This window comes from Pan paniscus, chromosome 8 (genome assembly GCF_029289425.2).
Source record: "Pan paniscus chromosome 8, NHGRI_mPanPan1-v2.0_pri, whole genome shotgun sequence".
Taxonomy (NCBI): domain Eukaryota; kingdom Metazoa; phylum Chordata; class Mammalia; order Primates; family Hominidae; genus Pan; species Pan paniscus.
In genome coordinates, this window is record NC_073257.2 from 101,309,875 (window position 1) to 101,337,755 (window position 27,881).

Genomic DNA, 27,881 nt, shown 5'->3' on the forward strand with positions numbered 1-27,881 from the left:
AAAATTCTTCTGCCTTGAGATTCTGTTAATCTATAACCTTACCCCCAACCCCGTGCTCTCTGAAACATGTGCTGTGTCAACTCAGAGTTAAATGGATTAAGGGCGGTGCAAGATGTGCTTCGTTAAACAAATGCTTGAATGCAGCATGCTCCTTAAGAGTCATCACCACTCCCTAATCTCAAGTACCCAGGGACACAAAAACTGCAGAAGGCCGCAGGGACCTCTGCCTAGGAAAGCCAGGTATTGTCCAAGGTTTCTCCCCATGTGATAGTCTGAAATATGGCCTCGTGGGAAGGGAAAGACCTGACCGTCCCCCAGCCCGACACCCGTAAAGGGTCTGTGCTGAGGAGGATTAGTAAAAGAGGAAGGAATGCCTCTTGCAGTTGAGACAAGAGGAAGGCATCTGTCTCCTGCCTGTCCCTGGGCAATGGAATGTCTCGGTATAAAACCCGATTGTATGCTCCATCTACTGAGATAGGGAAAAACCGCCTTAGGGCTGGAGGTGGGACATGCGGGCAGCAATACTGCTTTGTAAAGCATTGAGATGTTTATGTGGATGCACATCTAAAAGCACAGCACTTAATCCTTTACATTGTCTATGATGCAAAGACCTTTGTTCACGTGTTTGTCTGCTGACCCTCTCCCCACAATTGTCTTGTGACCCTGACACATCCCCCTCTTTGAGAAACACCCACGAATGATCAATAAATACTAAGGGAACTCAGAGGCTGGTGGGATCCTCCATACGGGATCCTCCATATGGGATCCTCCATCTGCTGAACGCTGGTTCCCCGGGTCCCCTTATTTCTTTCTCTATACTTTGTCTCTGTGTCTTTTTCTTTCCCAAGTCTCTCGTTCCACCTTACGAGAAACACCCACAGGTGTGTAGGGGCAACCCACCCCTACAGTCACCAGGAAGGGGGCTTCCTACTCTGCAGCTACATGAACCAACCTTCACTTCTCCCCAGGTGGGCCATGAACTAGTGCTTCCTAATAGAATGTGAGTGAATGTGATGTATGTCATTTCCAAGTAAAGATGGTTAGGAATCAGGTGTACCCTCTTTACTCTCAATTTCCAGGCTCTAGGGGATGGTAGAGTCACAGGATGGAAGAACTCTGTGTCCTTGAATCATTGCATGGAAGAGAACTGGAAGTTGCCCAGGAACACCAGCCTTGGACAGTTATGTGAACAAGAAATAAACTTCTTTTACAGTGTCATTTATGTTTTTGAGCGTCTTTGTTACAGCAGCTAGGTGTATACTAATTCAGGGATTCTGTGATAGCAATATTTCTTCTTCTTTTGAGTAGGTTTCCAAAACTTGATTTTCCACAATTCTGAAATATTTTGGTTCTGGGATAAACTTTTCTACTCTTTTGGCAGCACAAAGATCCCTTTGTACAGAGGCACTGATTTTTCTTCTTCTGGAGTAGCATCCCAGTTTCTCACTGTGGCCAACAAAGAGAATAAAAAGAAAAAAAGGATCTGAAATAGCAACCCAGCGGCAGCCACCAATACCTGATAATACTATAGTCAAAGCTCCACATAAGAGAACAGACCACTTTCAGGTGAGTGGCCCCTGGCCCTAGAAGTAAGTGGTATTCAAAGATGGTAAATGGTATGGGTGGCAGTAGAAGGTAGTAATAACTAACCCTTATTGGGCATTTACCATGTGCCAAGCACTGTTCTCAGAGCTTTATACATAGTAGTCCACTCAATCTCCACAAAACCCTATGTGGTAAATACTAACATAATTCCTTTTTCTAGAGACCTAGTCACGTTCTGTCACACAGGCTGGAGTACAATGGTGCAATCTTGGTTCACTGCAGCCTCAAACTCCTGGGCTAAAGCAATCCTCCTGGGTAGCTAGGAGGACAGGCTCATGCCACCATGCCTGGCTATTTTTTTTTTTTAATTGTAGAGATAGGGTCTTGCTATGTTGCCCAGACTTGTTTCAAACTCCTGGCCTCAAGCAATTCTCCTGCCTCTGCCCCTCAAAGTGCTGAGATTACAGACATGAGCCACTGTACCTGGGCACAATTCTCATTTTAAAAATGAAGAAATTGAGGCACAGAAAGGTTTCTAATATGGTTTGGCTTTGTGTCCCCACCCAAATCTCATCTCAAATTATAATCCCCATAATCCTCATGTGTCAAGGGCAGGACCTGATGGGAGGATTGGATCATGGGGGTGGTTTCCCCCATATTATTCTCATGATAATGAGTGAGTTCTCATGAGAGCTGATGGTTTTATAAGCATCTGACATTTCCTCTGCTTACATTCACTCCCTCCTTCCGCCTTGTGAAGAAGGTGCCTTGCTTCCCCTTTGCCTTCTGCCATGATTGCAAGTTTCCTGAGCCCTCCCCATGGAACTGTGATTCAGTTAAACCTCTTTCCCAGTCTCAGGTAGTATCTTTCTAGAGTATGAGAACAGACTAACACAGTTTCCATCTCTATTACTTAACAGCAGCAGTCAGATCCCGGCCCCCTTTTCTCCACCCATATGTAATTCCTCTTACGGTCTCCACTTACTCTTTTTTTTTCCCAAGTACTTGTCCCATATTGTCTAATTTATTTATTATTGTATTAGTCTACATTGGCTGCCATAATGAAAAATCACAGACTAGGTGGCTTAAGCAACAGAAATCTATTTTCTCACAGTTCTAGATGCTAGAAGTCCCAGTTGGTTTCTGGTGAGGCCTCTCTTCCTGACCTGGAGATGGCAGCCTTTTCTCTATCTTCACATGGCCTTTCCTCTGTGTGAGATGAGAGAGAGAGAGAGAGAGAGAGAGAGAGAGAGATCTGAGGTCTCTTCTTTTTCTTCTTGTTTGTATGAAGACGTCAGTGTTACCAGATTAGGGGCCCCACCCTTAAGACCTCATTTAACCTTAAATACCTCCTCACAGGCCCTATCTCCAAACAAAGTTACGTTGAGGGTTAGGGCTTCAATGATGAATTTTGGGAAAGGAGTTGGGAACTCAATTCAGTCCAAAGCAGTTGTTTATTGCCATCTCTTCCTGATAGAATATAAGCTCCATGAAGACAGAGATCTTTGTGTACTGATGTATCTTAAGAGCCTAGAATGGTGCCTGGCACATAGTAGATTCTCAGTAAGTATTGATTTGATGAATGAATGGTGAATGAATGAATGAAACAAATACTCCTAGTGTTCTAACAGGGATAAGGGTACAAATTGTCCCAGCAGAAGTTTATTTAGCACGGTCTTATTTCTGAATAGGACTATGGAAAGATAAAGTTATTTACCCACATCGAGTTTCCACTCAAAGACTGCCCAACTGCAGTCTAAAAAATTAATGCTGAAAAATGTCTTAGTCCATTTTGTTCTGCTATAACAGAATACCACAGATTGGCAGATTGGGAGATTGGGTAATTTATAATGAACAGACATTTATGGACACATGGTTCTGGAGGCTGGAAAGTCCAAGATCAAGGGGCCACATCTGGCCAGGGCCTTCTTACTGGGTCATCCCATGATGGAAGGGTAAATAGGGGGTGAGGGTGAGCAAGAGAAGGTTGAAGTCATCCTTTTATATGGAACTCCGTCCCTCAATAATGGCATTAATCTATTCAAGAGGACAATGCCCCCATAACCCAAATACCTCCCATTAGGTCCCACCTCCCAACACTGCCACATTGGGGATCAAGTTTCCAACACATGAACTTTGGAGGACATATTCAAACCACAGCAAGAAGAAATGGTGTTTAATTAATTTTTGAAAAAAGAATAAGAATGGGGAGCTGGCCAAGTGCTGTGGCTTATGCCTGTAATCCCAGCACTTTGGGATGCTGAAGCAGGAAGATCAGTTGATCCCAGGAGTTTGAGAGCAGCCTGGGAAACATAGTAAGACCCTCTCTCTACAAGAAATAAAAAATTAGCTGGGTGTAGTGGCACTCATCTGTGATCCCAGCTACTCAGGAGACTGAGGTGGGAAGATCACTTGAGCCTGGGAGGGAGGTTAAGGCGACAGTGAGCTCTGATTGTGCCACTGCACTCCAGCCTGGGTGACAGAGCAAGACTCTGAAAAGAAAAAAGAAAAAAGGAAGAAAGGAAAGGAAAGGAAAGGAAAGGAAAGGAAAGGAAAGGAAAGGAATGGAAAGGAAAAAAGAATGGGGAGCTATTTTATTAACTATATCAATATTTTTGAAGTTCATGTGGAAGACCATTTTAAATGTGTATTTGTGAATGAGTACAGAAGGGAATCTCGTATAGGTGGGAACACATTGTTTCCAAATTACAGCCCACTGTGGGGATCAAAAGAACCCACTGGGCTACCTAAGTATTCCTCTAACAAGTGCGAATACTATTGAACAGTCACCTGCTCTTCTAGGTGGACAAAACTTCAGTTAAAAATAGACTCAAAACAAAAAAGAGGGTCAAATTTTTTAAAAAATCTCAAGGAAAAAGCATAGAGTTTCATTTTATAGAAGTAAAAGTATTTTTGCTTACATTCAATATATTATTTGGTTCTCAGACTTTAGCATCCATTATAATTATCTGGAAGGCTTATCAACACCTAGATTTCTGGGTCCCACACTGGAATTTCTGATTCTATCAGTCTAGAATGGGGCCTAAGAATTTGCACTTCCAGGTGATGCTGATATTGCTGGTGGCAGGTAGCAATATGAGAATTATTGCATTATACCATCTGTAGTTGATGTAACCCATTCCAGGAACAGGAAGCAAATCTATATTCTATATAAATGAAATCTATTGTTCTAGGAAATATGAACAGGGCCTATATTCCAGGAAAAAGACACATATATATTTGTAGCAATGAGGGTAATCAGAACTCTTTCTAATAAGTTTCATTTTCTCAAAATAGAAATAACACCAGGAGAAAGTTGGTTTTCCTTTTCAGTTGCTATTTTGCAATCACATTGCATGCATAGTCTCACACTAACCCAGCTACTAAATCAGCTGATGCATACCTGCTGTGGTAACATTATATACAGGCACTAGCCATACAAATTTCTGAAGTGTAAATCAGTATCTCAACCATTTCAAAGCACAGTGACCATGGCAAAACCTTTCTCTATGCTTCTCCCCAACCAGTGCCTTTATTCATAAGATTTTAAAATTCCTATCCAATAGTTTTCTTGAATACTGAGTTCAAAAAATAAATCAAACCAAACCCACAGCATTTCCACTTTCCTATTTCAGCGTTTCTTAAAAACCTAACATACATTTCTGTAAGTACCTAATAGAACTTGTAAATAGAAGCCAGGCACTGTGGCTCATGCCTGTAATCCTAGCACTTTGGGAGTGCTTCCCAAGGCGGGCAGATCCCTTAAGGCCAGGAGTTCATGACCAGACTGGCCAACATGGCAATACCCCATCTCTACTAAAAATACAAAAATCAGCTGGGCCTGGTAGCTGGGCCAAGTAGCCAGCTACTTGGGAGGGTGAGGCACGAGAACTGCTTGAGCCCGGTAGGCAGAGGTTGCAGAGAGCCAAGATCTCACCACTGTAGTCTAGCTTTGGCAACAGAGCGAGACTGTCTCAAAAAAAAAAAAAAAAGAAGAAGAAGAAGAAGAACTTGTAAACAGAAAAGGAACTTGAAACTCTTGCGTAAGACACAAAAGTAAGGGTTTCCAACTGGGACAGGCTTAGCTGTGCATCCTAATCAAAGGGTGGAGACTTTTTAGGAAGGATAGTTTCTTTTTCCTCCCTGCCCTAGGCAGAAAAAAAATTATGGTAAATAACTTTTCCCAAGACTGAATAACCTACCTTAACAACCTCAGTTTTGCTGGAGAATGTGTTCTATCTGTGCTTTGTGTAATTTTCTGACCTCAATCTTTGAGGTACTATTATTTTCTTTTGGGCCTATACACATGATTACCCCCTTTGTGACTAAGGGTATGAATAAGGAAAATACATTTCTTCTATCATTACAAAATACTATGGCTGTACATTGTGATTTGGGGATGTCAAATACCAGGGCAACAAGCAGGGATTTAAAATATGGTGGAGATTCTGGTTCAGGATGGCTGACTAGAGACATCAGACACTCACCCTCTCTAGAAAGAAGAACCAAAATTATGAATAGATAATTATACCTCGAATAGAACATCTAGGAGACAACACTAGAATTCAACAGAGAAGTCATGGGAAACACCCAAGGTGCAGAAGAAGAAGGTATCAAGTGGCCAGCTTGGCTGAGATTGGCCAGGATAACAGAGGGCCTTGGCATTTCAGGGAAAGGGCAAATGAGAGAACTTCAGCAGTCCACATCCCTCCTGCAAACTGCTGCAATCTGAAACATGAGAGAGTTTCTCTACCCATACAAACTCTGACACCAGTATGGGTGGTGATTTGGAGACCCCACAAAGGTATTTCATGAGATAGGGAACTCATGCTGGGTCTCTCAGCTCCCCCAAGACCTAAGCGGCACCATTGTGAGACTATAGTCATGGAATTACATCCTATCCTGGGAACCGTAGCTCCCATATCTCCATTTCCCAGGAGCCCCCAGTGATATTTCCCAGTATCCACCCAGTGGGCTACAGTGACACAGCACTGGCTAGACCCAAAGGTAATACAGTGTCCGCAGCACCCCAGCCCACAGGGAGTACTACTCCCCAGGGAAAGAATGGTGCAATGTGCCAAAAAGACAGCCCCTGATACAAAGGAAACTAAAACATGTCCTTTCCAGAGCCCCCTGTTTGGGGCTGTGAGAAGTGACCCTACCCTTAGCAGCACCACAAACTCTGTACTCGGCCTCACAAGTGGATAGTGAGATACTCTTCCACTAGTGAAGCAGGCTGTGTGCTTGGGCTTACGTGTAGAGAGCAGAGCCCCTTCTTGTCCTCTACACACTGCTGCAGGCAAAGCCACTGATGCTACTACCAGAGGTTGGGGCAGGGAAACCAGATGGCCGCCTGTCTGGTGCTGTGAGTGGTGACTGCACCCCCACTGGACGCATGGCCTCTGTGCCTAGGCTCACACCTAAAGAACAGCGTCTCTCCTCTCTCTGCACAGTGCTGCGGGGTTGCTATTACAGAGAATGAAAGAGCCTGAGAGCTGTGTGTCTGTGGTATAGGTGGCAACCCTGCACCACAGCCACTGCCAACATCAGTGTACACTTATCAGAACCCAAGGGTTTGTCCCACTGTTGGCTACTGCCATTGCCCAGATCACATCAGCTGCCCAGGGACTTGAGAACCCACTCACCCACCTGGCCCACTGCTGCCAATATCAGCATCTGAGCAAGCTATCTGGGGGCCCAGGAATTAGCCTACCTGGTCCCACTAACACCAGTGCCAGTGTATGTTGTTCTGGGGCCGAAGATCAGACATCCTCAACCCACTGCTGCCACCACTGGGGCCTGAAGACCGGCCCACATGGCAACCCTGTTCCCAGTAAAATGTCACGATAGCCTCCAAGAATAACCCCACCCTAAACCATCAAGGAAATCATATATATCACTGATCACAGCCAAATAAATTGTATTTGGCTACAGTACCATGCACACTCAGAATCAAAGTTGAAGTGCCTTACTCAACCAATATGGTTGATATGTCTTCAGGAAAAAGTCCTCCCCTACAAAAGCAAATTCAAAAATTGAAAGAAGTGACTATTATATTAGATGCTCAGATATCAGTGAAAGGACACAGGAAGCATGTAAAAGCAAGGAAATATGATACCTTCAAAGGAATACAATTCCCCAGCAACAGATCCCAATCAAAAAGAAATCCAGGAAAAACTATTCAAAATTATACTAAGCACAGTGCCTCACACCTGTAATCCCAGCACTTAGGGAGGACGAGGAGGGTGGATCACCTGAGGTCAGGAGTTCCAGACCAGCCTGGCCAACATACTGAAAACCCATCTCTACTAAAAATACAAAAATTAGCTAGGCATGGTGGTACATGCCTGTAATCCCAGCTCGAGAGGCTGAGGAAGGAGAATCACTTGAACCAGGGAGGCAGAGGTTGCAGTGAGCAGAGATCGCACCACTGCACTCCAGCCTAGGCAACAGAGTGAGACTCCATCTCAAAAAAATAAAAAATAAAAAAATATATATATGTATATATAAAAAATCCTAAAGAAGCTCAGCAAGATACAAGAGATTTCCAAATCCAATACAATTCAAACAATACACAGAAATCGGAGAAACAACTCAGGATATGAATGAGAAATTTGCCAAAGAAATAGGTATCATAAAAATAACCAAACTGAAATTCTGGAACTGAAGAATTCCTTGAATGAAATACAAAATATACAAAAAGCTTCAACAGTAGACTAGACCAAGCAGAAGAGAAAACATCAGAACTTGAAGACAGGTCTTTTGAAATAATCCAATAAGACAAAAATAAAGAAAAAAAAAGAATTAAAAAGTATGAACAAAGTCTTCATGATCTATGGGACACCATAAGGTGACCAAATATACGAATTATCAGTATCCCCAAAGGCGAAGGGAAACTGAAAGGGTTTGAAAACCTATGTAATGAAATAATAGATGAGAACTTCCCAAGTCTAGTAAGAGATTTAGACATCCAGATACAGGAGGCCCAGCAATCCCCAATCAGATACAGTACAAAACGTTCTTCTCCATGGCGCATTATAGTCAAACTATCTAAAGTCAGTGACAAAAAGAAAATTTTAAAGACAGCAAAGGAAAAGCATCTCATCACCTATAAAGGAGCTCTGGTATATGTGACCAACAGGCATATGAAAAAATACTCAACATCACTCAACCCCAAGGAAATGCAAATAAAAATCACAATGAGATATCATCTCACCCCAGTTAGTATGGCTATTATTAAAAAAAAAAAATAACAAATGCTGGCAAGGATGCAGGGGAAAGGGAACTCTTATACACTGTTGGTAGGAATGTAAATTAGTACAGTCATTATGGAAAACAGTATGGAAAGCTCTCAAAAAACTAAAAATAGAATTTTCATAAGACCCAGCAATCACACTACTGGGTGTCTATCCAAAGGAAAATAAATCAGTAAGTCAAAAGGATACCTGCACTCACATGTTCATCGCACCACTATTCATAATAGCAAAGATATGAAATCAACACAGGTGCTCATCAGTGAACAAATGGATAAAGAAAATATTGTATATATACACAATGGGATATTATTCAGCCATTAAAGAGGAATGAAATCATGTAATTTGCAGCAATGTAGTTGGAACTGGAGACCATTATGTTAAATGCAATAAGCCAGGCACAGAATGACAAATACTGCATGTTCTTACTGAAATGTGGGAGCTAAAAAACTTTATCTCATGGACATTGAGAATAGAATAATAGACACCAGAGACTGGGAAGGGGGGTGGTGGGAAGATGAGAGTTAGGTTATGGGTACAAACATACCGTTAAATAAAAAAAAAAAAGTTCTAATGTTTGATAGCCGACTAGGGTGACTATACTTAGCAACAATATTATGTATATTTTAAAGTAACTAGAAGAGAGGACTTCAAATGATACCAACACATAAAAATGATAAACACTGAAGGTGATACATACCCCAATTACCCTGACTTGATCATTAAACATTCTTTGCACGTAACAAACACTCACATGCAACTCATAAATATGTAAATTATTATACATCAATAAAAAGGGGGAAAATATTGTGGGGCTTGGGGAAGCCAAGAACATAAGGAGATGTTAGGAATTGTTTGGCTTAGGTCAGTAATTGTGATGGATTGTTGAATGTCAGAGGAGATAAAGTTCTGGAAAAAGCAAACATTGAAATTTCCCCTGGCCGGGCGTGGTGGCTCATGCCTGTAATCCCAGAACTTTGGCAGGCCAAGGCGGGCAGATCACCTGAGATCAGGAGTTCGAGACCAGCCTGGCCAACATGGTGGAACCCCATCTCTACTAAAAATACAAAAATTAGCCAGGCATGGTGGTGCGTGCCTGTAATCCCAGCTACTCGAGAGGCTGAGGTGAATCACTTGAACCAGGGAGGTGGAGGTTGCAGTAAGCCGGGATCTTTCCACTGCACTCCAGCCTGAAAAAAAGAGTTTCCCCTCTGATCACTTTGGTTAACGATTTTAGTTAATAATTATAATAGAAACTAGCATTTACTTATTACTGCCAGGCATTATTCTAAGGACATTTCACGTATTCTCTCATTTCATCCTCCCAACACCACAATAAACCAGTAGTGGTATTATTCCCAATTTACAAAACCGAAGCAGAGACATTCAATAATTTTCCCCAGAGTTTCATAGCATAAAAGTGGAGGCTGATTTCAAATCCAGATAGACAGACATCACTGCCCATGCTTCTAATCATGTATTCATTTAGTCAACAACTACTTTTGGAATGCTTGCCATACCATGCAATGTGCAGGTTGTTTTGCAGGGACTGGAGATTCAGCAATGATTCAGACTAAAATCCCCTGCCCTGTCGAGGCTAAATAACTGCTCCTTACAGTGGCCTGTGGATCATATTGGTATAAGGCAGAGCAAAGATGGGTTAATATGATAATCACAAGGCAGGGCGCTTTGTAAATGTGTCCTCCTAGGAGTTGTGCTCCCTTGATGCCATCAGTACATTCCACAAAGAGGAAGTTCTTCTAACTCACTACGCAGCTGGGCTTGGCTCTTACTCAAGAGCATTTTGGGGTGAAAATATCTAAGTTTACCAGCCCTTGTGCAAATCTGAGATGAAGAACTACATTAAAAGTAAAATTCACCTTAGCAGGAAGTGGGGTTTGCTATTCTGTGTATATCTTTAACAGTATCTGCTGAAAAGAACCCTTTTGTTAAATAATTGTATTACAAGTCCCCAACTTAATCTTTTCGAATATGAAATAAGAGAGGGACAGTGCACAAGAGCAATGTCCCCAGACCCATCTTTAAGTGAAGCACCAGGCCGATGAAACATCCCTCTCTGCTGCCTTCTTTCTCTGATCACAACTCAGCTCCGGAGGAAAAAGAGTCCTCTAAAGTATAATAAAAAGAAAAAAAGAAAAAGAGTCCTGCCAATTTCACTTTCTAGTTTCACTTTCCCTTTTGTAACGTCAGCTGAAGGGAAACAAACAAAAAGGAACCAGAGGCCACTTGTATATATAGGTCTCTTCAGCATTTATTGGTGGCAGAAGAGGAAGATTTCTGAAGAGTGCAGCTGCCTGAACCGCAGCCCTGCCGAACAGCTGAGAATTGCACTGCAGCCATGAGGTAAATATTTTCCCTTCGTATTCGGTAGTGCTGTTGAGTCATCTTGTCCAATGCAAATCCTGAGAAGCTATGTTCCCAAAGAGGGCCAGCTCCATTTTAGTGTTTGTTTATAGCCTTACTATGCCTCTACCTCTGTTGGTTGTAAATCTGTCTTACCAATGGTGGTTTGTTCCCTCCTGAACAATTTTCTCCTTCACACTGGCAAGCTTCCTAAATTCATCTCCAGAACTGCACGCCTGGGGAGTTGAGTTGCGATCAGAGAAAGAAGGCAGCAGAGAGGGATGATGTTTCATCGGCCTGGTGCTTCACTTAAAGATGGGTCTGGGGGCATTGCTCTTGTGCACTGACCCTGTCTTATTTCATATTTGAAAGGATTAAGTTGGGGACTTGTAATACAATTATTTAACAAAAGGGTTCTTTTCAGCAGATACTGTTAAAGATATACACAGAATAGCAAACCCCACTTCCTGCAAAGGTGAATTTTACTTTTAATGTAGTTCTTCATCTCAGATTTGCACAAGGGATGGTAAACTTAAATATTTTCACCCCAAAATGCCTCCTGAGTACGAATTAGAGATGGAGTGCTTGGAGAAAATAGTTCTGTTCTCACCTCTAACATTCCCTTCTATCCCCAAAACATGAGATTGCCCTGGAGAGGAAGTGTTAGCTCATTGAGTAGGAAGGGAAATATTTTCTCCAGTTTGAAGGTGGGGTGCCCGGACCTGGTTGCCTAACCCTCATCCTGGGAGCTCTGGAATCCCGTGTTACCAACCCCTGTGCTTACTTCCTATGAGACACCTTGCCCTCTGTCTGTGAGGTTCCTGATTTCTCTTCTTGAAACGATATTATTTCCTGCTAGTCTAAATGTTCTGCCTGATTTCAAAAAAAAAAAAAAAAAGATTTGAGATATTTACAGATTTCTTTTTTTGTAGTCACCCAGAATCTATAGAACCCTTTTCTTATTTCTTAGAATTTTAGCATGGTCTTATCTTAGAATTTTTCCCATTACAATACAGACCCATCTGTCCTTGCTTTCCTTAATTCTTTATCTATTGTGACTTTCACTGGGCATTGCCCTTGTGCCCTAAGACAGTGGTTCTCAAAATTGAGCATGCATAAAAATTGCCTGGACAGCTTATTAAGGACAGAGTCCTAGGGTTGACTCCCCAGAGATTCTCATTAAGTGGGTCTGGGTTGGAGTCTGAGGATGTGTGTTTCTAAAAGGCTCCTCAGTGATTCTGAGACTGCGGTGGTAGCATTAGTTCTGAGCCTGGTTGATAATGTCACTGTGGCTTTCATCCAGATAAGAGGCAAAGGAAGAAATTGTTGTTGTTGTGTATACAACTGGAACTTCTATAGGAATCGGGAGAATAGGTCCTCACAAGCCAGAGCCCAGGAAGCAAGTGTCTGGCATCGGCTTCTCTAACTTACCAGTGGAAATAAAAACCCAAAATCAAGCAGTGAAGTTGGATGCCTTTTAAATGGCTGCTCAAAGAGCTTTTACCTAAGTGTGTATATTAAATATCTCTATCCTGCAAATGCACAACAGACTTTATGTTTTATATGGTGGAGATAACCTCAATTCTATTTACTCTCTCTGTTTCTTTTGTAAAATGAGAAAGGAGCTAAGGAGTTTATGTGTTAACGGAATGAGCTCCCAAACTCAACTGGAAGTTGGAAATGGAATTGAGAGGGAGCAAGGAAGCTATAGTGAGTCTTCAGGTGTTAGGATGCGTGCTGCACATGCTTGGGGTCTGAGAGTGGTCATATTCTGTAGGACTCACCATATTCTGTAATGAATGCAGTAGAGAGTGTGACTGAGATGCACATGGAGAAAACACAGGGTCTGAGCCCTCCAAGCTCCCCAGTGTCCTGTTCTGATCCTCCTGGGGTCACTACGGTCCTACCCGTGGTCCTGTGAAGCACTCTAGTAACTTTAAATCAGTTCCTGCTCACCTCTGTTTCTTGGAACAAGTGGAGACTTAACTATCCCAAGCAGAATAAACAAACAAACAAACAAAAATAGGATGGAAAATAGGCAGGAGTTTATAGGAAGGACCCACCTTCCATTCAAAGCTCCAAATAGGTCTTAGCAAAGAGCCAGGTTGTCTAAGTCTCTTGATGTAACTAACCCCAGGCGCGGGAGCCCCGGAGAGTGCTTGGCTTGGTATCAGGCATCCTACTGGCAGCTGCATTCCCGTTGAAAAGCTCATGTCCAAACAGATCTGTTTTTATTCTTAGTGAGGTTACAGGAAGATTCCCAATCAAAATGGGAGTGGGAAGCAGTGGTATAAAAAGTGGGAGAGAGAGGGGCAGTTAGAAAGAGGGGTCACATAATCTTCTATCTAGACATATGTTTCAAAAGTGATCCTGCCACATTGCATGATATTCCAGATATCTATTGGTTGTATAAGAAGCCATACTATTTAGAAATACAGCTCCTGATACAAGGGTTGCTGTATAGATACCACGAAAAAAAAAATTTAAGTAAGAAAAGGCAACATTACAGAGACTCCAATACACAGACAGTGTTGAGAAATAATTTGGGGCATAGAATACTATTTATCTCCAAAGTAATTCGAAATACAGGCTTTTGCTCATTTGTCTGTTCTCTGGGTTTTTTCGGGGTTTTTTTGTTGTTGTTTTGTTTTGTTTTTTGGTTTGGTTGATTTTGGTTTATTTATTTATTTTGAGGACCAACACTAAAGGGAATGGAAGATCTTTCCAGGAGAGTCATAAGGGTACCCTCAAGAAAAAAGAGCTCTTTCTATAAGAAAAGGAGCTAGTGGCCTTGTGAGCCTTCCCTGTAGCTGCACTTCTTGCCCCTTATTATAAAAGCAAAACCCAGAAGAGAAAAATAAAATTTCAAAAAAAAAATTAAAACAATCAAGTACAAAATTATTAATAGAGCAACTCAATGAGATGTGTTAAGAACAGAAATCACCAGTTTAAGAAGTAGAGGTATGGGGGCGGGGGGAGGAAAAAAAATTACATTTTATTCCAAAATAAATGTTTAAGACATTGCTAACATAAATAATACTTGAAATTAAATGAGAGAATAATACAAAAGCAGATAAAATGAGTAAAAATTAAGAATGGTTGAAAATAAGATTCAAATGGTTAAAATGGAAAAATTCACAGAAAAAAATGAGAATGTAGCATGTTAAAGTAATAAACCAATACAAAATAAAACCAATCTGATAAAAGCTCAGAAAGTTTGAATAGACAAAATAAATGAAGGATATATTAAAAGCTGAAATAGACAGAAAATTGAAAGTGATCAAGATTTCTTTAAAGGCAAATGAAGGAGAACTAAGGAATTAAGAATATCAAAGATAAAATGAAGCTGCATTTCAGAGGGATGAGAAATTAAAATCACCATGGCAAAACATTAAAAGAATAAAAAATTATAAAGCTGAAATTTTCAAAGTACAAAAGTAAAGCTAGGGAAGAATGAAGAACAGAAACAGCAATGAAAAAGACTTATTTCTTTAAAACTACATAAATAAAACCAAGCCTCCACAGAGGCCCTCGAAAGCAGAGAGGGCAGAGCTATTTAACAAAAACTGTCTTATTCATGAAAACCTAGCCACAGACTCAGAGAACAACCCACTGCCCTCGCCCTAATTCTTCTGCTGCCCACAGTCCCTAAACTCCTGCTACCACATGCAGGAATTAACAATAAGGAAAAACATATTGTAGAAAGAAAAGAAGGGGAGTTTCTTTGATTTGTGTTAACAGCCTTTAGGAGGAGGAGAATTTTATTTGCCATGCTCCCATTTCTTGACATATAAATCTGTGTCTCAAAGTCCATCTTTGTGTTTTTCCCTACAGTGAGAACAATAAGAATTCCTTGGAGAGCAGCCTACGGCAACTAAAATGCCATTTCACCTGGAACTTGATGGAGGGAGAAAACTCCTTGGATGATTTTGAAGACAAAGTATTTTACCGGACTGAGTTTCAGAATCGTGAATTCAAAGCCACAATGTGCAACCTACTGGCCTATCTAAAGCACCTCAAAGGGCAAAACGAGGCAGCCCTGGAATGCTTATGTAAAGCTGAAGAGTTAATCCAGCAAGAGCATGCTGACCAAGCAGAAATCAGAAGTCTGGTCACCTGGGGAAACTATGCCTGGGTCTACTATCACATGGGCCGACTCTCAGACGCTCAGATTTATGTAGACAAGGTGAAACATGTCTGTGAGAAGTTTTCCAGTCCCTATAGAATTGAGAGTCCAGAGCTTGACTGTGAGGAAGGGTGGACACGGTTAAAGTGTGGAGGAAACCAAAATGAAAGAGCGAAGGTGTGCTTTGAGAAGGCTCTGGAAAAGAAGCCAAAGAACCCAGAATTCACCTCTGGACTGGCAATAGCAAGCTACCGTCTGGACAACTGGCCGCCATCTCAGAACGCCATTGACCCTCTGAGGCAAGCCATTCGGCTGAATCCTGACAACCAGTACCTTAAAGTCCTCCTGGCTCTGAAGCTTCATAAGATGCGTGAAGAAGGTGAAGAGGAAGGTGAAGGAGAGAAGTTAGTTGAAGAAGCCTTGGAGAAAGCCCCAGGTGTAACAGATGTACTTCGCAGTGCAGCCAAGTTTTATCGAAGAAAAGATGAGCCAGACAAAGCGATTGAACTGCTTAAAAAGGCTTTAGAATACATACCAAACAATGCCTACCTGCATTGCCAAATTGGGTGCTGCTATAGGGCAAAAGTCCTCCAAGTAATGAATCTAAGAGAGAATGGAATGTATGGGAAAAGAAAGTTACTGGAACTAATAGGACACGCTGTGGCTCATCTGAAGAAAGCTGATGAGGCCAATGATAATCTCTTCCGTGTCTGTTCCATTCTTGCCAGCCTCCATGCTCTAGCAGATCAGTATGAAGAAGCAGAGTATTACTTCCAAAAGGAATTCAGTAAAGAGCTTACTCCTGTAGCGAAACAACTGCTCCATCTGCGGTATGGCAACTTTCAGCTGTACCAAATGAAGTGTGAAGACAAGGCCATCCACCACTTTATAGAGGGTGTAAAAATAAACCAGAAATCAAGGGAGAAAGAAAAGATGAAAGACAAACTGCAAAAAATTGCCAAAATGCGACTTTCTAAAAATGGAGCAGATTCTGAGGCTTTGCATGTCTTGGCATTCCTTCAGGAGCTGAATGAAAAAATGCAACAAGCAGATGAAGACTCTGAGAGGGGTTTGGAGTCTGGAAGCCTCATCCCTTCAGCATCAAGCTGGAATGGGGAATGAAGAATAGAGATGTGGTGCCCACTAGGCTACTGCTGAAAGGGAGCTGAAATTCCTCCACCAAGTTGGTATTCAAAATATGTAATGACTGGTATGGCAAAAGATTGGACTAAGACACTGGCCATACCACTGGACAGGGTTATGTTAACACCTGAATTGCTGGGTCTTGAGAAAGCCCAAGGAGTTCTGGGAGAGGGACCAGATTGGGGGGTAGGTCCAAGGGCTTGGTGATAGAATTATTTCTCAATTGACTTCTTGAGTACAATTTGAACTGTAACATTTGCTTAGTCACCTTTAGTGGAGTAATCCACTGGGCTTGTTTCTATATTTATATAAAGCAGCCAAATCCTTCATGTAATATTGAAGTCCATTTTTGCAATGTTGTTCCATACTTGGAGTCATTTTGCATCCCATAGAGGTTAGTCCTGCATAGCCAGTAATGTGCTAAGTTCATCCAAAAGCTGGGGGACCAAAGTCTAAATAGGGCTCAGTATCCCCCATCACTTACCTCTGCCTCCTTCCTCCTCCTTCCCAGTCTATCATCAACCTTGAGTATTCTACACAATGTGAATTCAAGTGCCTGATTAATTGAGGTGGCAACATAGTTTGAGACGAGAGCAGAGAACAGGAAGATACATAGCTAGAAGCGATGGGTACAAAAAGCAATGTGTACAAGAAGACTTTCAGCAAGTATACAGAGAGTTCACCTCTACTCTGCCCTCCTCATAGTCATAATGTAGCAAGTAAAGAATGAGAATGGATTCTGTACAATACACTAGAAACCAACATAATGTATTTCTTTAAAACCTGTGTGAAAAAATAAATGTTCCACCAGTAGGGATAGGGGAAAAGTAACCAAAAGAGAGAAAGAGAAAGGAATGCTGGTTTATCTTTGTAGATTGTAATCGAATGGAGAAATTTGCAGTATTTTAGCCACTATTAGGAATTTTTTTTTTTTGTAAAATGAAGACTGAACTCTGTTCAAATGCTTTCATGAACCCGGTTTGAGATGGTAGGAAAGCAACAAAATGTGGGAACCTGGTGACTAAGGGCCTGGTGCAAGGACTTGGGAAATGTCATTGATAATAGATGGTGGGGTTTTCCCCCCTTTCGAAATGTTGGATATTAAGTGATATAAACACTTCTTTTAACTCCGAAAATCTTCTGAGAAATCACAAAATTCATGGTATGCTTGGAACGATTGAGATTTTCTAGGTAGATGCTGAATAGCCTAGACATCAAAGTTGGTGTGAACCAAAATAGAGTCAGCTGACCCAGCATCAGCCACACTCTGGGTTGGAAAATGTTTGCCTGTTGGAATTAATTTAAGCTTAAGTATATATCAACATTATTTTATTGTGCAATTAGAACAATAAAAATTCATGGTTTTTTAAAGTTAAAAATTCTAACCACTGTAACAACAGTTTTTGTGTTATTTTCTGTATTAAAAATCTTGTTGCATGCATTTGAGGTCATCAGGGTGCAAAATTTGTATTCCTGAAAATGTCATATATTTTCATTAATAAATAACCTAAATATGATAAAACATAAAGCAGTGTTCTGGTTCATCTGGAATTTTGCTGTACTTTAAATCTTTCAGACTCAGCTACTGATAAATGAAACGTTACACAGGTGTGAACCAAATCCAAATAACCTCGACTGGTCTACTATCATAATCACCTGAACAGAACAAAACTTTTTCCTCAGCTTTAAGAGTCCAGGGCTTCGGATAACAGCTGCCATCTGCCACCTGCTACCATTGACCTACACGAACACAGACATTCTGTCTCCACCTTGATGGTGGGTGGGCTGCTCCCCTTTTCTTTGTTAAATTTTGTGCTTTCATCACATTTTCTCTATTCTGACCTCTGTTATGAGAAATAAAAGTCACTGATTCCATTTTATGCCCCATCCTGGACGCAATCCAAATGCATGTTAGAGAGTCTTCCCTATTAAGTAAAAAATAGGAAGAGACAAGAAGGCCCAAAATCTCTATTATTTTTCAAGAGGCCTCTAATGGAAAACACAAATCACACCAACTGCAAAGGTAAACTCATTTCATTGGATCAAAATGGACAAGTGTATGTTTCAGGGGAAGATCTAGCTCACCTTGATCTGAGTAAATTAGGACTACATCTGGTGCCTGGGAAGGAACACCACACGTATTCTGAGTGGAAGGTTAAAATGGACAGGTATGCCGACCTTGAGAGAGGACCCTTGGTACCTGTGTGTGCTAAAGATGGATGTATGTAATCTTGTCCTTGCATGTCATGCCTCCAGTACCTTGCTGGAACAGGACCCTTAGTGGGAAAACAGCAAGAAGGGTAGAAAAGGGAAACATAACATATTACACTTAATATGAGGGCTTAAAGTTAACAAATGATTGGAAAACAATGAAAATTATGTACATAGCTCCAGTTTCCTGAAATTTCACTATCCAGGAATAACAAATGAAGTCACATTAATTGGGCTTGACTTGTAATTCCCAGCCTTTTAACCACATTTCCCGGGGCAGGACATTTGACTCCCTTCATATATTCATCCAACACGGCAAGCCCCTAGTAGATGTCTCCTATGTGCTCATGAACCCGTTTATCAGAGTTATCGGACCACATCTGCTACTTATGTAGCTTCAGCACCCATATCCATCAATGACCATTGCCCCTAAAACTGCCTTCAATACTTTTCACATTCTCTGTATTTGATTGCCACCTTGAGAGTACTAATATCTCTGCCAACAGTGTTTTCAAGTGTGTTAGTGCCAGTGAAAGAGTGAGAAGAATTCCTCTTATCTCTGTGTTGGTTCCAAGTAGTTCTTATTTATTTCTCTGCCTCAGAGTCCTCAGTGAAAAAGATTCATCACTTCTGCTTGTCTTTCTCCATAGAGCTCAGACACAGTCCCTGGGGACAGCTGACCTTGAGTCATGCTGCACTTTCACCTTCCTTCATACCCTATGTCAATTGACATATCCAATACAACTGGATCCAGTGCAACTGGAAGACTGGAAGCATTAGAATTCTGATTACAACACAGATAGGCCTTGTGTTAGGATCCCTACCATACGTGCAATCAACCTTGGATGCCAATCTGAGGGTTGCAGTTTGCAACCTACATTTGCCCTATTGCCCTTTTTGGAAAAGGGACTAACTTAGACTAATATGTAAGAAATTTTCCCCATGATTAATAGTGCAGCTACCTCATTGCTGATTATCTACACCTTCTAGGGAGGCTGCAAAGAGGGAAACCCACTAAAATCCTTAGATGTACCTAGGTGCATGCACTTGTAAGAGAGGCATTCTCAGCTCTACATGGGGCCTCCCTTCAGCTGCTTTACATACAGGACTTAAGACTAGAGAAGAGACCAGAGGCAGGATTTGTTGGAAGCCTGTGGAAACAAATCCCAAACAGTTCTGCTTCTCCTCTGGTTCTCTGTAGGCTGCTGTTGAAAAGGAGGCTACCAAACAGGTAAACGATACAAATAGACCCCAGAGCCTTGGTTTACGTCTCACTTGTTTTGGAAACATAATGAGTCATAGTTTGTGTTATTTCTGAATTGAGTAAAATGTAAAAATATGTAGTAAATTCTGCCCTGAACCTAGAAATTCCTGAAACCCTTCTAGAGACCTGGAAATTGGCCCCAGTGTGTTTATACAGATATAATCTAATTAAAATATTTGAAAAGTCTTTCTTTACCTTTCCAGAATCCTGGATATCCCAAGTAAATGAGCCTATTTATGTTCTGCTTTTGATTTACAGATATTATAGAGCAAAGGCACTGTGATATAAAACCACTGAGCACACATTTTCCTTTCTCATTTTTAAATTAAACTTACTAATTTGTCATCAAGCACTACATTTAAAAACTCAAACCTGGCTGGGCGTGGTGGCTCAAGCCTAAAATCCCAGCACTTTGGGAGGCCGAGGAGGGTGGATCACCTGAGGTCAGGAGTTCCAGACCAGCCTGACCAATATGGTGAAACCCCATCTCTACCAAAAAAAATACAAAAAAAAATTAACCAGGCATGGCGGTGTGTGCCTGTAATCCCAGCTACTCAGGAGGTTGAGGCAGGAGAATCTCATGAACCTGGGAGGTGGTAGTTGCAGTGAGATGGTACCACTGCACTCCAGCCTGGGTGACAGAGGTAGACCCTGTCTCAAAAAAAAAAAAAAAAAAACCCTCAAACCTACTTGTACGTTTTTTGCATTTAGTGAAAAACCTACATAAGGTGGAGCTTTAAAACATACGTATAAAACTTTGTAATATATCTTCTAATTGTTGATTAAGGAAAACTAGAGTTTACTAGAATATTTAAATAGAAACATTTTAAATAATGATTAAGGCTTTTAGGTTATGGAAAAGAGTTGATTTGTCTAGGTGTTAAAAAGGAAATTATTATTTCCACTAGCAATGTATGAGAAATACTGTTTTCAGCATCTTCACCAATACTGAATATTACCAGTCTTTAATTTTTGTCAATCTGATGAGTGCATGCATATATTTCCAAAAAAGGCACTGGCATATAGATCACAGATAAATAAAATGTTCAAGTGTGGAATCTGTATGACGGAAATCCTCTCCACACCCAGAATGCCAGTTTTCTCTCCTCTCTCTCTGTCTCTCCCCACCACCTCTCTCTTCCTTTTTCTCTCCTTCTTTCTCACTTTTATCTTCCCTTTATGTCTTCTTCCTTCAAGTTTCTCTTTCTAGAGATGACTTTGTGTCTCTGTGCATGAAGTGGAAAACATCCCTACCAGGTTACTTATCTCTTCTCCTAATAATTCAACAAAGGCCAGGTGCAGTGGCTCACACCTGTAATCGCCACACTTTGGGAGACTGAGGTGAGCGGATTGTTTGAGCCCAGGAGTTTGAGACCAGCCTGGACAGCATGGTGAAACCCTATCTCTACAAAAAATACAAAACTTAGCTGGGCTTGGTGGCATGCACCTGTAGTCCCATCTACTTGGGATGCTGAGGTAGGAGGAACACTTGAGCCCAGGAGGTGGGGGCTTCAGTGAGCTGAGATCGTGCCACTGCACTACAGCCTGGGCAACACAGTGAGATGAGACCCTGTCTCAAAAAATAAATAATAATAATAATTCAATAAAGACTTTCTAGAATCACTTTCTTCTGATCAAAATTCCAAAGAAATATCTGTTTGTCTCATTTCAAGTCAATATCCATTACCAATAGAATCCAGTTGACTGAGGCGGGCGGATCACGAGGTCAGGAGATCGAGACCCTCCTGGCTAACACGGTGAAACCCCATCTCTACTAAAAAATACAAAAAATTAGACAGGCATGGTGGCGGGCACCTGTAGTCCCAGCTACTCAGGAGGCTGAGGCAGGAGAATGGCATGAACCTGGGAGGTGGAGCTTGCAGTGAGCCGAGATTGCACCACTGCTCTCCAGGCTGGGTGACACAGCAAGACTCTCTCTCAAAAAAAAAAAATAATAATAATAATAATAATAATCCAGTTGACCAAGAGAATGAGATCATATGCCAGAGAAAGCAGGGGCTTAGAGTGCATGCTTTCTGCAGGAATGAGTGCAAATTATCCAAGAAGGAGACATGGGAGGAGGGAGAAAATGACTGGCAGAGGACATGGCTTGCATACCTAGAATACACTCTAGCTTTCAATCACACGAGCACACACTTTTGTGTGTAGTCCAGCACTGTCTTACATGTTATTACCTGTAGAATATCTAGAGTTCTAACTAGACCAGTATTTCTCAAACTTTAATGTGCAGTGCCTACTTTCATGTGCACAATCACCTGAGGATCTTGTTAAAATGTAGACTATGATTCAGTAGATCTGGGTGGAGCCTGAGACTCTGTATTTCTCACAAGTTCTCAGGTCAAATCAAGGCCAGTAGTCTGTAAACTACACCTTGAATAGCAGAGGTATAGATTGAACTGCAACCAATTCAATCTGGTTCCATTTTTCAGTTTATCCTTTAGTCAGAAATGAAGATCATACCAGCACATTTTCCTTCCTACAGCCTTCTCTCTCTTTCAGTAACTCATCTCTTGAGATCTCAGATAAGAAAATCTGTATTACCTCAAAAATAAGTATGTTTAATGTAAAATGGTGCAGCCACTTTGGAAAATAGTTGGACAGTTCTTCAAATGGTTAAACATAGTTACCATATGACCCAGCAATTCCATTCCTAGATACATATGTAAGAAAAAGGAAAACATGAAAACATATGTTCACACAAAACTTGTGCATGAATGTTCATAGCTGTATTATTCATGATGGCCAAAAAGTGGACCCATCAACTGATGAATTGATAAATTAAATATGGTAGAGCCACATAATGGAATATTATATGGAAACAAAAATAAGTGAAGTACTTACTGATACATGATACAACACAGATGAACCTTGAAAACATGCAAAGTGACAAAAGGCAATTTAAAAAGTCACATATTGTATGATTCTGTTTATATGAAATGTGGAATGGAGGCAAATTTATAGACATAGAAAATAGATCAGCAATTGCCTAAGGCTAGGGGAGGGGGTTGTGACGATGGGAGATGACAGCTTGAGAATGTTCTATAATTGATTGTGGTGCTGGTTGTATAACTGTGAATATAATGAAAGCTATTGAATTGTATAATTTAAATGGGTGGATTATATGATATGTGAATTATATTTTATTATAGCTGTTAAAAATGGGCACTCTTATTCCAAATATAATAAAGAAAATTTTTCTTTTGTTATCTATTTTTACTTCTAAGTTTGTTTTCATTGTGTTGTATCCTTATTAGTAGCATTTTGAATACTGTCATTGCTTTCACATTCGGTAGATATGTTAGATAAGTTATGTATTCTATTTTCTGAGTTGGGTGTGCTATGAAAATCTGGTCCCATCTGATTTTATATTTAAATACTCATACACAGGAACCTTACTGATTGGCAAATTGGCACAAAGAAAGAGTCCAAATACAGAAGAGAATTTGACTCCATATGTAAGTTCAAATCTGCATGTGTACAAATTTAAGAATAATGTGAATTTATGCCCGAGCGCAGTGGCTTACGCTTCTAATCCCAACACTTTGGGAGGCCAAGGCGGGCGGATCAAGAGGTTTAGAGATCGAGACCATCCTGGCCAACATGGTGAAACCCCATCTCTACTAAAAATACAAAAATTAGGTGGGTATGGTGGTGGGTACTTGCAGTCCCAACTATTCAGGAGGCTGAGGCAGGTGAATTTCTTGAACCCAGGAGGTGAAGGTTGCAGTGAGCCGAGATTGTGCCACTGCACTCCAGCCTGGCTACAGAGCGAGACTCTGTCAAGAAGAAAAAAAAGAATAGTATGAATTTCTTAATGATGCAGAATGTTATTCAGTCACCATGTGCAACTGTTGCAAATACTGCTAATTCATGAGTACTTTTTGAGCCAGGAATTAGAACAAAAAGAAAAGCAAGAAAATGGACAATAGGTCCTACTGTACTGGAAAAATAATTATTCATTACATAAGAATCTATTGCATTCTGGTGAAAGACAGTCTTTGAGCAGTTTGCTGAATTTGCCTTTTCTCTGATCTTTATTGCTACAATCCTCTCTGAACTCCAAAGCAGAATCTGTCTCTAAAAATCAGCTCCCTCACAATGCACAAACATGCATGATATAATCTCCATTCATTGTGAGCAAAGAAGGGAAGATAGGCAACCTTTCCCTGGGCTGGATGTTTAGGGTTTCAAGTCCAATTCTACCAGAATTATGCACTGGATTCTGAGTAACAGAGGTGCTATTTGTTCTTTTAAAATTTTACATGTTTGTATCTGTGATATATGGGACCCTCTAAAGCATGGGGCCAAAGGCACCTTCTAACTGGGTATAAGGATGGTATTTATACCATTTATGATATCACAAATATATGTACCTTTTATAAAGATATGTCACTTTATTATCACCAAGATAACAAATTGTTAAGTTAAACAACCAATCAGAATTAGACTTTTCCAAGTTGCAGGTTACTTTCTTAGACTATAACAACCTCTGAACTTGAAGTATCTCATGAGACTCTGTTGTTGGAAACACCATATGTCATGTTAATTTTGCTACACAAGATCCTCTGCTTTGTGCAGCTACAGGATGGAGGAAACGCTTCTAGCTAACAATTCCTTCATCATCAAATTAGTCATGACAACTATACTCCCTAGGTTTTTATGAATATTTACATCATGGTTGGGAAGTATTATAAAAATGAAAAGAAAAAAAAAACCTCTCAGGGTAGTGTCAACTCCTTCAGAGCTCAAAGCATAAATATATAATCCATCCATTAAACAATAATATGTGTATTACTTTTGCCCATTTTACAGCTGGGTAAACTAAATTATTATCCAGAGCTTGGAGAGATAAACAGCTCACAGATCCCTCCAGGGCCTGGCTTCGTATGTTTAGTGTGAGGCAAAAAGGAAATTCTGGCTCAATGATATGGCCCCTGGAAAATTCGAGAACTAGTAAAGTAAACAGAGATAATTAAATCTAGGTCTCTAGGTCTAAATTTACTTCTGGGGGACAATTTACTGGACAAAACTATTTTTTTTACAAAACATTTTGGAAATCTTTCATATAACCGGCTCCCAGAAACCCCTACATCAGAATCTCCTAGAGACATTATTAAAAATGCAGTTTCAGAGGAGGTTCCAAGATGGCCAAATAGGAACAGCTCCAGTCTATAGCTCCCAGCGTGAGTGACGCAGAAGATGGTAGTTTCTGCATTTCCAACTGAGGTACTGGGTTCATCTCACTGGGGCTTGTCAGATAGTGGGTGCAGCCCACAGAGTGTGGGCCAAAGCAGGGCGGGGTATCGCCTCACCCGGGAAGTGCAAGGAGTCAGGGAATTCCCTTTCCTAGCCAAGGGAAGCCATGACAGATGGTACTTGGAATATTGGGACACTCCCACCCTAATACTGCGCTTTTCCAATGGTCTTAGCAAACAGAACACCAGGAGATTATATCCCGCTCCTGGCTCAGAGGGTCCCATGCCCAGGGAGCCTTGCTCACTGCTGGCACAGCAGTCTGAGATGGAACTGCAAGGTGGCAGTGAGTCTGGGGGAGGGGCGCCCACCATTGCTGAGGCTTGAGTAGGTAAACAAAGTGGCTAGGAAGCTCAAACTGGGTGGAGCCCACCACAGCTCAAGGAGGCCTGCCTGCCTCTATAGACTCCACCTCTGGGGCAGGGTATAGCTGAACAAAAGGCAGCAGAAACTTCTGTAGACTTAAACATCCTTGTCTGACAGCTTTGAAGAGAGTAGTGGTTCTCCCAGAACGGAGTTTGAGATCCGAGAATGGACAGACTGCCTCCTCAAGTGGGAGTTAGTCTGTTACTCCTCCCTGAGTAGCCTAACTGGGAGGCACCTCCCAGTAGGGGCTGACTGACACCTCATATGGCAGAGTGCACCTCTGCGATGAAGCTTCCAGAGGAAGGATCAGGCAGCAACATTTGCCTTTCTGCAGCCTCCACTGGTGATACCCAGGCAAACAGGGTCTGGAGTGGACTTCCAGCAAACTCCAACAGACCTGCAGCTGAGGGTCCTGACTGTTAGAAGGAAAACTAAAAACAGAAAGGACATCCACACCAAAACCCCATCTGTATGTCACCATCATCAAAGAACAAAGGTAGATAAAATCACAAAGATGGGGAGAAACCAGAGCAGAAAAGCTGAAAATTCTAAAAAATCAGAGTGCCTCTTCTCCTCCAAAGGAATGCAGCTGCTTGCCAGCAATGGAACAAAGCTGGACGGAGAATGACTTTGATGAGTTGAGAGAAGACGGCTGCAGACGATCGGTAATAACAAATTTCTTGGAGCTAAGGGAGGATGTTTGAACCCATGGCAAAGATGCTAATAACCTTGAAAAAAGATTAGACGAATGGCTAACTAGAATAAAGAGCGTAGAGAAGACCTTAAATGACGTGATGGAGCTGAAAACCATGGCATGAGAACTATATGACGCATGCACAACCTTCAGTAGCCAATTCATCAACTGGAAGAAAGGGTATTAGTGATTGAAGATCAAATGAATGAAATGAAGTGAGAAGAGAAGTTTAGAGAAAAAAGAGTAAAAAGAAATGAACAAAGCCTCCAAGAAATATGGGACTATGTGAAAAGACCAAAATACATCTGACTGGTGTACCTGAAAGTGACATGGAGAATGGAACCAAGTTGGAAAACACTCTGCAGGATATTATGCAGGAGAACTTCCCCAACCTAGCAAGGCAGGCTAACATTCAAATTCAGGAAATATGGAGAACGCCACAAAGATATTCCTCGAGAAGAGCAATTCCAAGACACATAATTATCAGATTCACCAAAGTTGAAATGCAGGAAAAAATGTTAAGGGCAGCCAGAGAGAAGGGTCAGGTTACCCACAAAGGGAAGCCCATCAGACTAACAGCAGATGTCTCGGCAGAAACTCTACAAGCCAGAAGAGAGTGGAGGCCAATATTCAACATTCTTAAAGAAGAGAATTTTCAACCCAGAATTTCATATCCAGCCAAACTAAGCTTCATAAGTGAAGGAGAAATAAAATCCTTTACAGACAAGCAAAGGCTGAGAGATTTTGTCACCACCAGGCCTGCCTTACAAGAGCTCCTGAAGGAAGCACTAAACATGGAAAGGAACAACCGATACCAGCCACTGCAAAACATGCCAAAGTGTAAAGACCATTGGTGCTAGGAAGAAACGGCATCAGCTAACGAGCAAAATAACCAGCTAACATGATAAGGACAGGATCATATTCACACATAACAATATTAACCTTAAATGTAAAGGGGCTAAATGCCCCAATTAAAAGACACAGACTGGCAAATTGGCTAAAGAGTCAAGAACCATCAGTGTGCTGTATTCAGGAGAGCCATCTCATGTGCAGAGACACACATAGGCTAAAAATAAAGGGATAGAGGAAGATCTACCAAGCAAATGGAAAATAAAAAAAGCAGGGTTGCAATCCTAGTCTCTGATAAAACAGACTTTAACCAACAAAGATCAAAAGAGACAAAGAAGGCCATTACATAATGGTAAAGGGATCAATTCAACAAGAAGAGCTAACTATCCTAAATATATATGCACCCAACACAGGAGCACCCAGGTTCATAAAGCAAGTCCTTAGAGACCTACAAAAAGGTGTAGACTCCTAAACAATAATAACGGGAGACTTTAACACCCCACTGTCAACATTAGACAGATCAATGAGACAGAAAGTTAACAAGGATATCCAGGAGTTGAACTCAGCTCTGCACCAAGCAGACCTAATAGACATCTACAGAACTCTCCACCCCAAATCAACTGAATATACATTCTTCTCAGCACCACATTGCACTTATTCCAAAACTGACCACATAGTTGGAAGTAAAGCACTCCTCAGCAAATGTAAAAGAACAGAAATTATAACAAACTGTCTCTCAGACCACAGTGCAATCAAACTAGAACTCAGGATTAAGAAACTCACTCAAAACTG

General features: G+C 41.2%; 1 protein-coding gene and 1 long non-coding RNA gene across 21 annotated transcripts in view; one reads left to right on the forward strand and one right to left on the reverse strand.

Moving 5' to 3' along the window:
* Positions 1 to 27,881, reverse strand: part of LOC129393230 (uncharacterized) — a 78,344-nt gene that overhangs the window by 26,142 nt on the left and 24,321 nt on the right. For 5 of the 20 annotated variants that reach the window (XR_010113262.1, XR_008619991.2, XR_008619983.2 and 2 more), the window contains exons 2-5: positions 23,452 to 23,703; positions 13,226 to 13,398; positions 2,658 to 2,754; positions 1,058 to 1,446 (exon numbers count right to left, since the gene is read on the reverse strand). This is a non-coding gene — a long non-coding RNA (uncharacterized LOC129393230). Of the gene's footprint in view, positions 1 to 1,057; positions 1,447 to 1,667; positions 2,629 to 2,657; positions 2,755 to 13,225; positions 13,399 to 18,631; positions 18,708 to 23,451; positions 23,704 to 27,881 lie in introns of those variants that run through there. The other 15 variants (XR_008619985.2, XR_008619986.2, XR_008619980.2 and 12 more) reach the window with 10 other exon arrangements.
* IFIT2 (interferon induced protein with tetratricopeptide repeats 2) lies at positions 10,629 to 17,959 on the forward strand. The gene is made up of 2 exons (XM_003825339.6): positions 10,629 to 11,162; positions 14,997 to 17,959. The coding sequence occupies exons 1-2, from the start codon at positions 11,158 to 11,160 to the stop codon at positions 16,408 to 16,410; spliced, it is 1,419 nt and encodes a 472-aa protein (XP_003825387.1). The 5' UTR covers positions 10,629 to 11,157; the 3' UTR covers positions 16,411 to 17,959.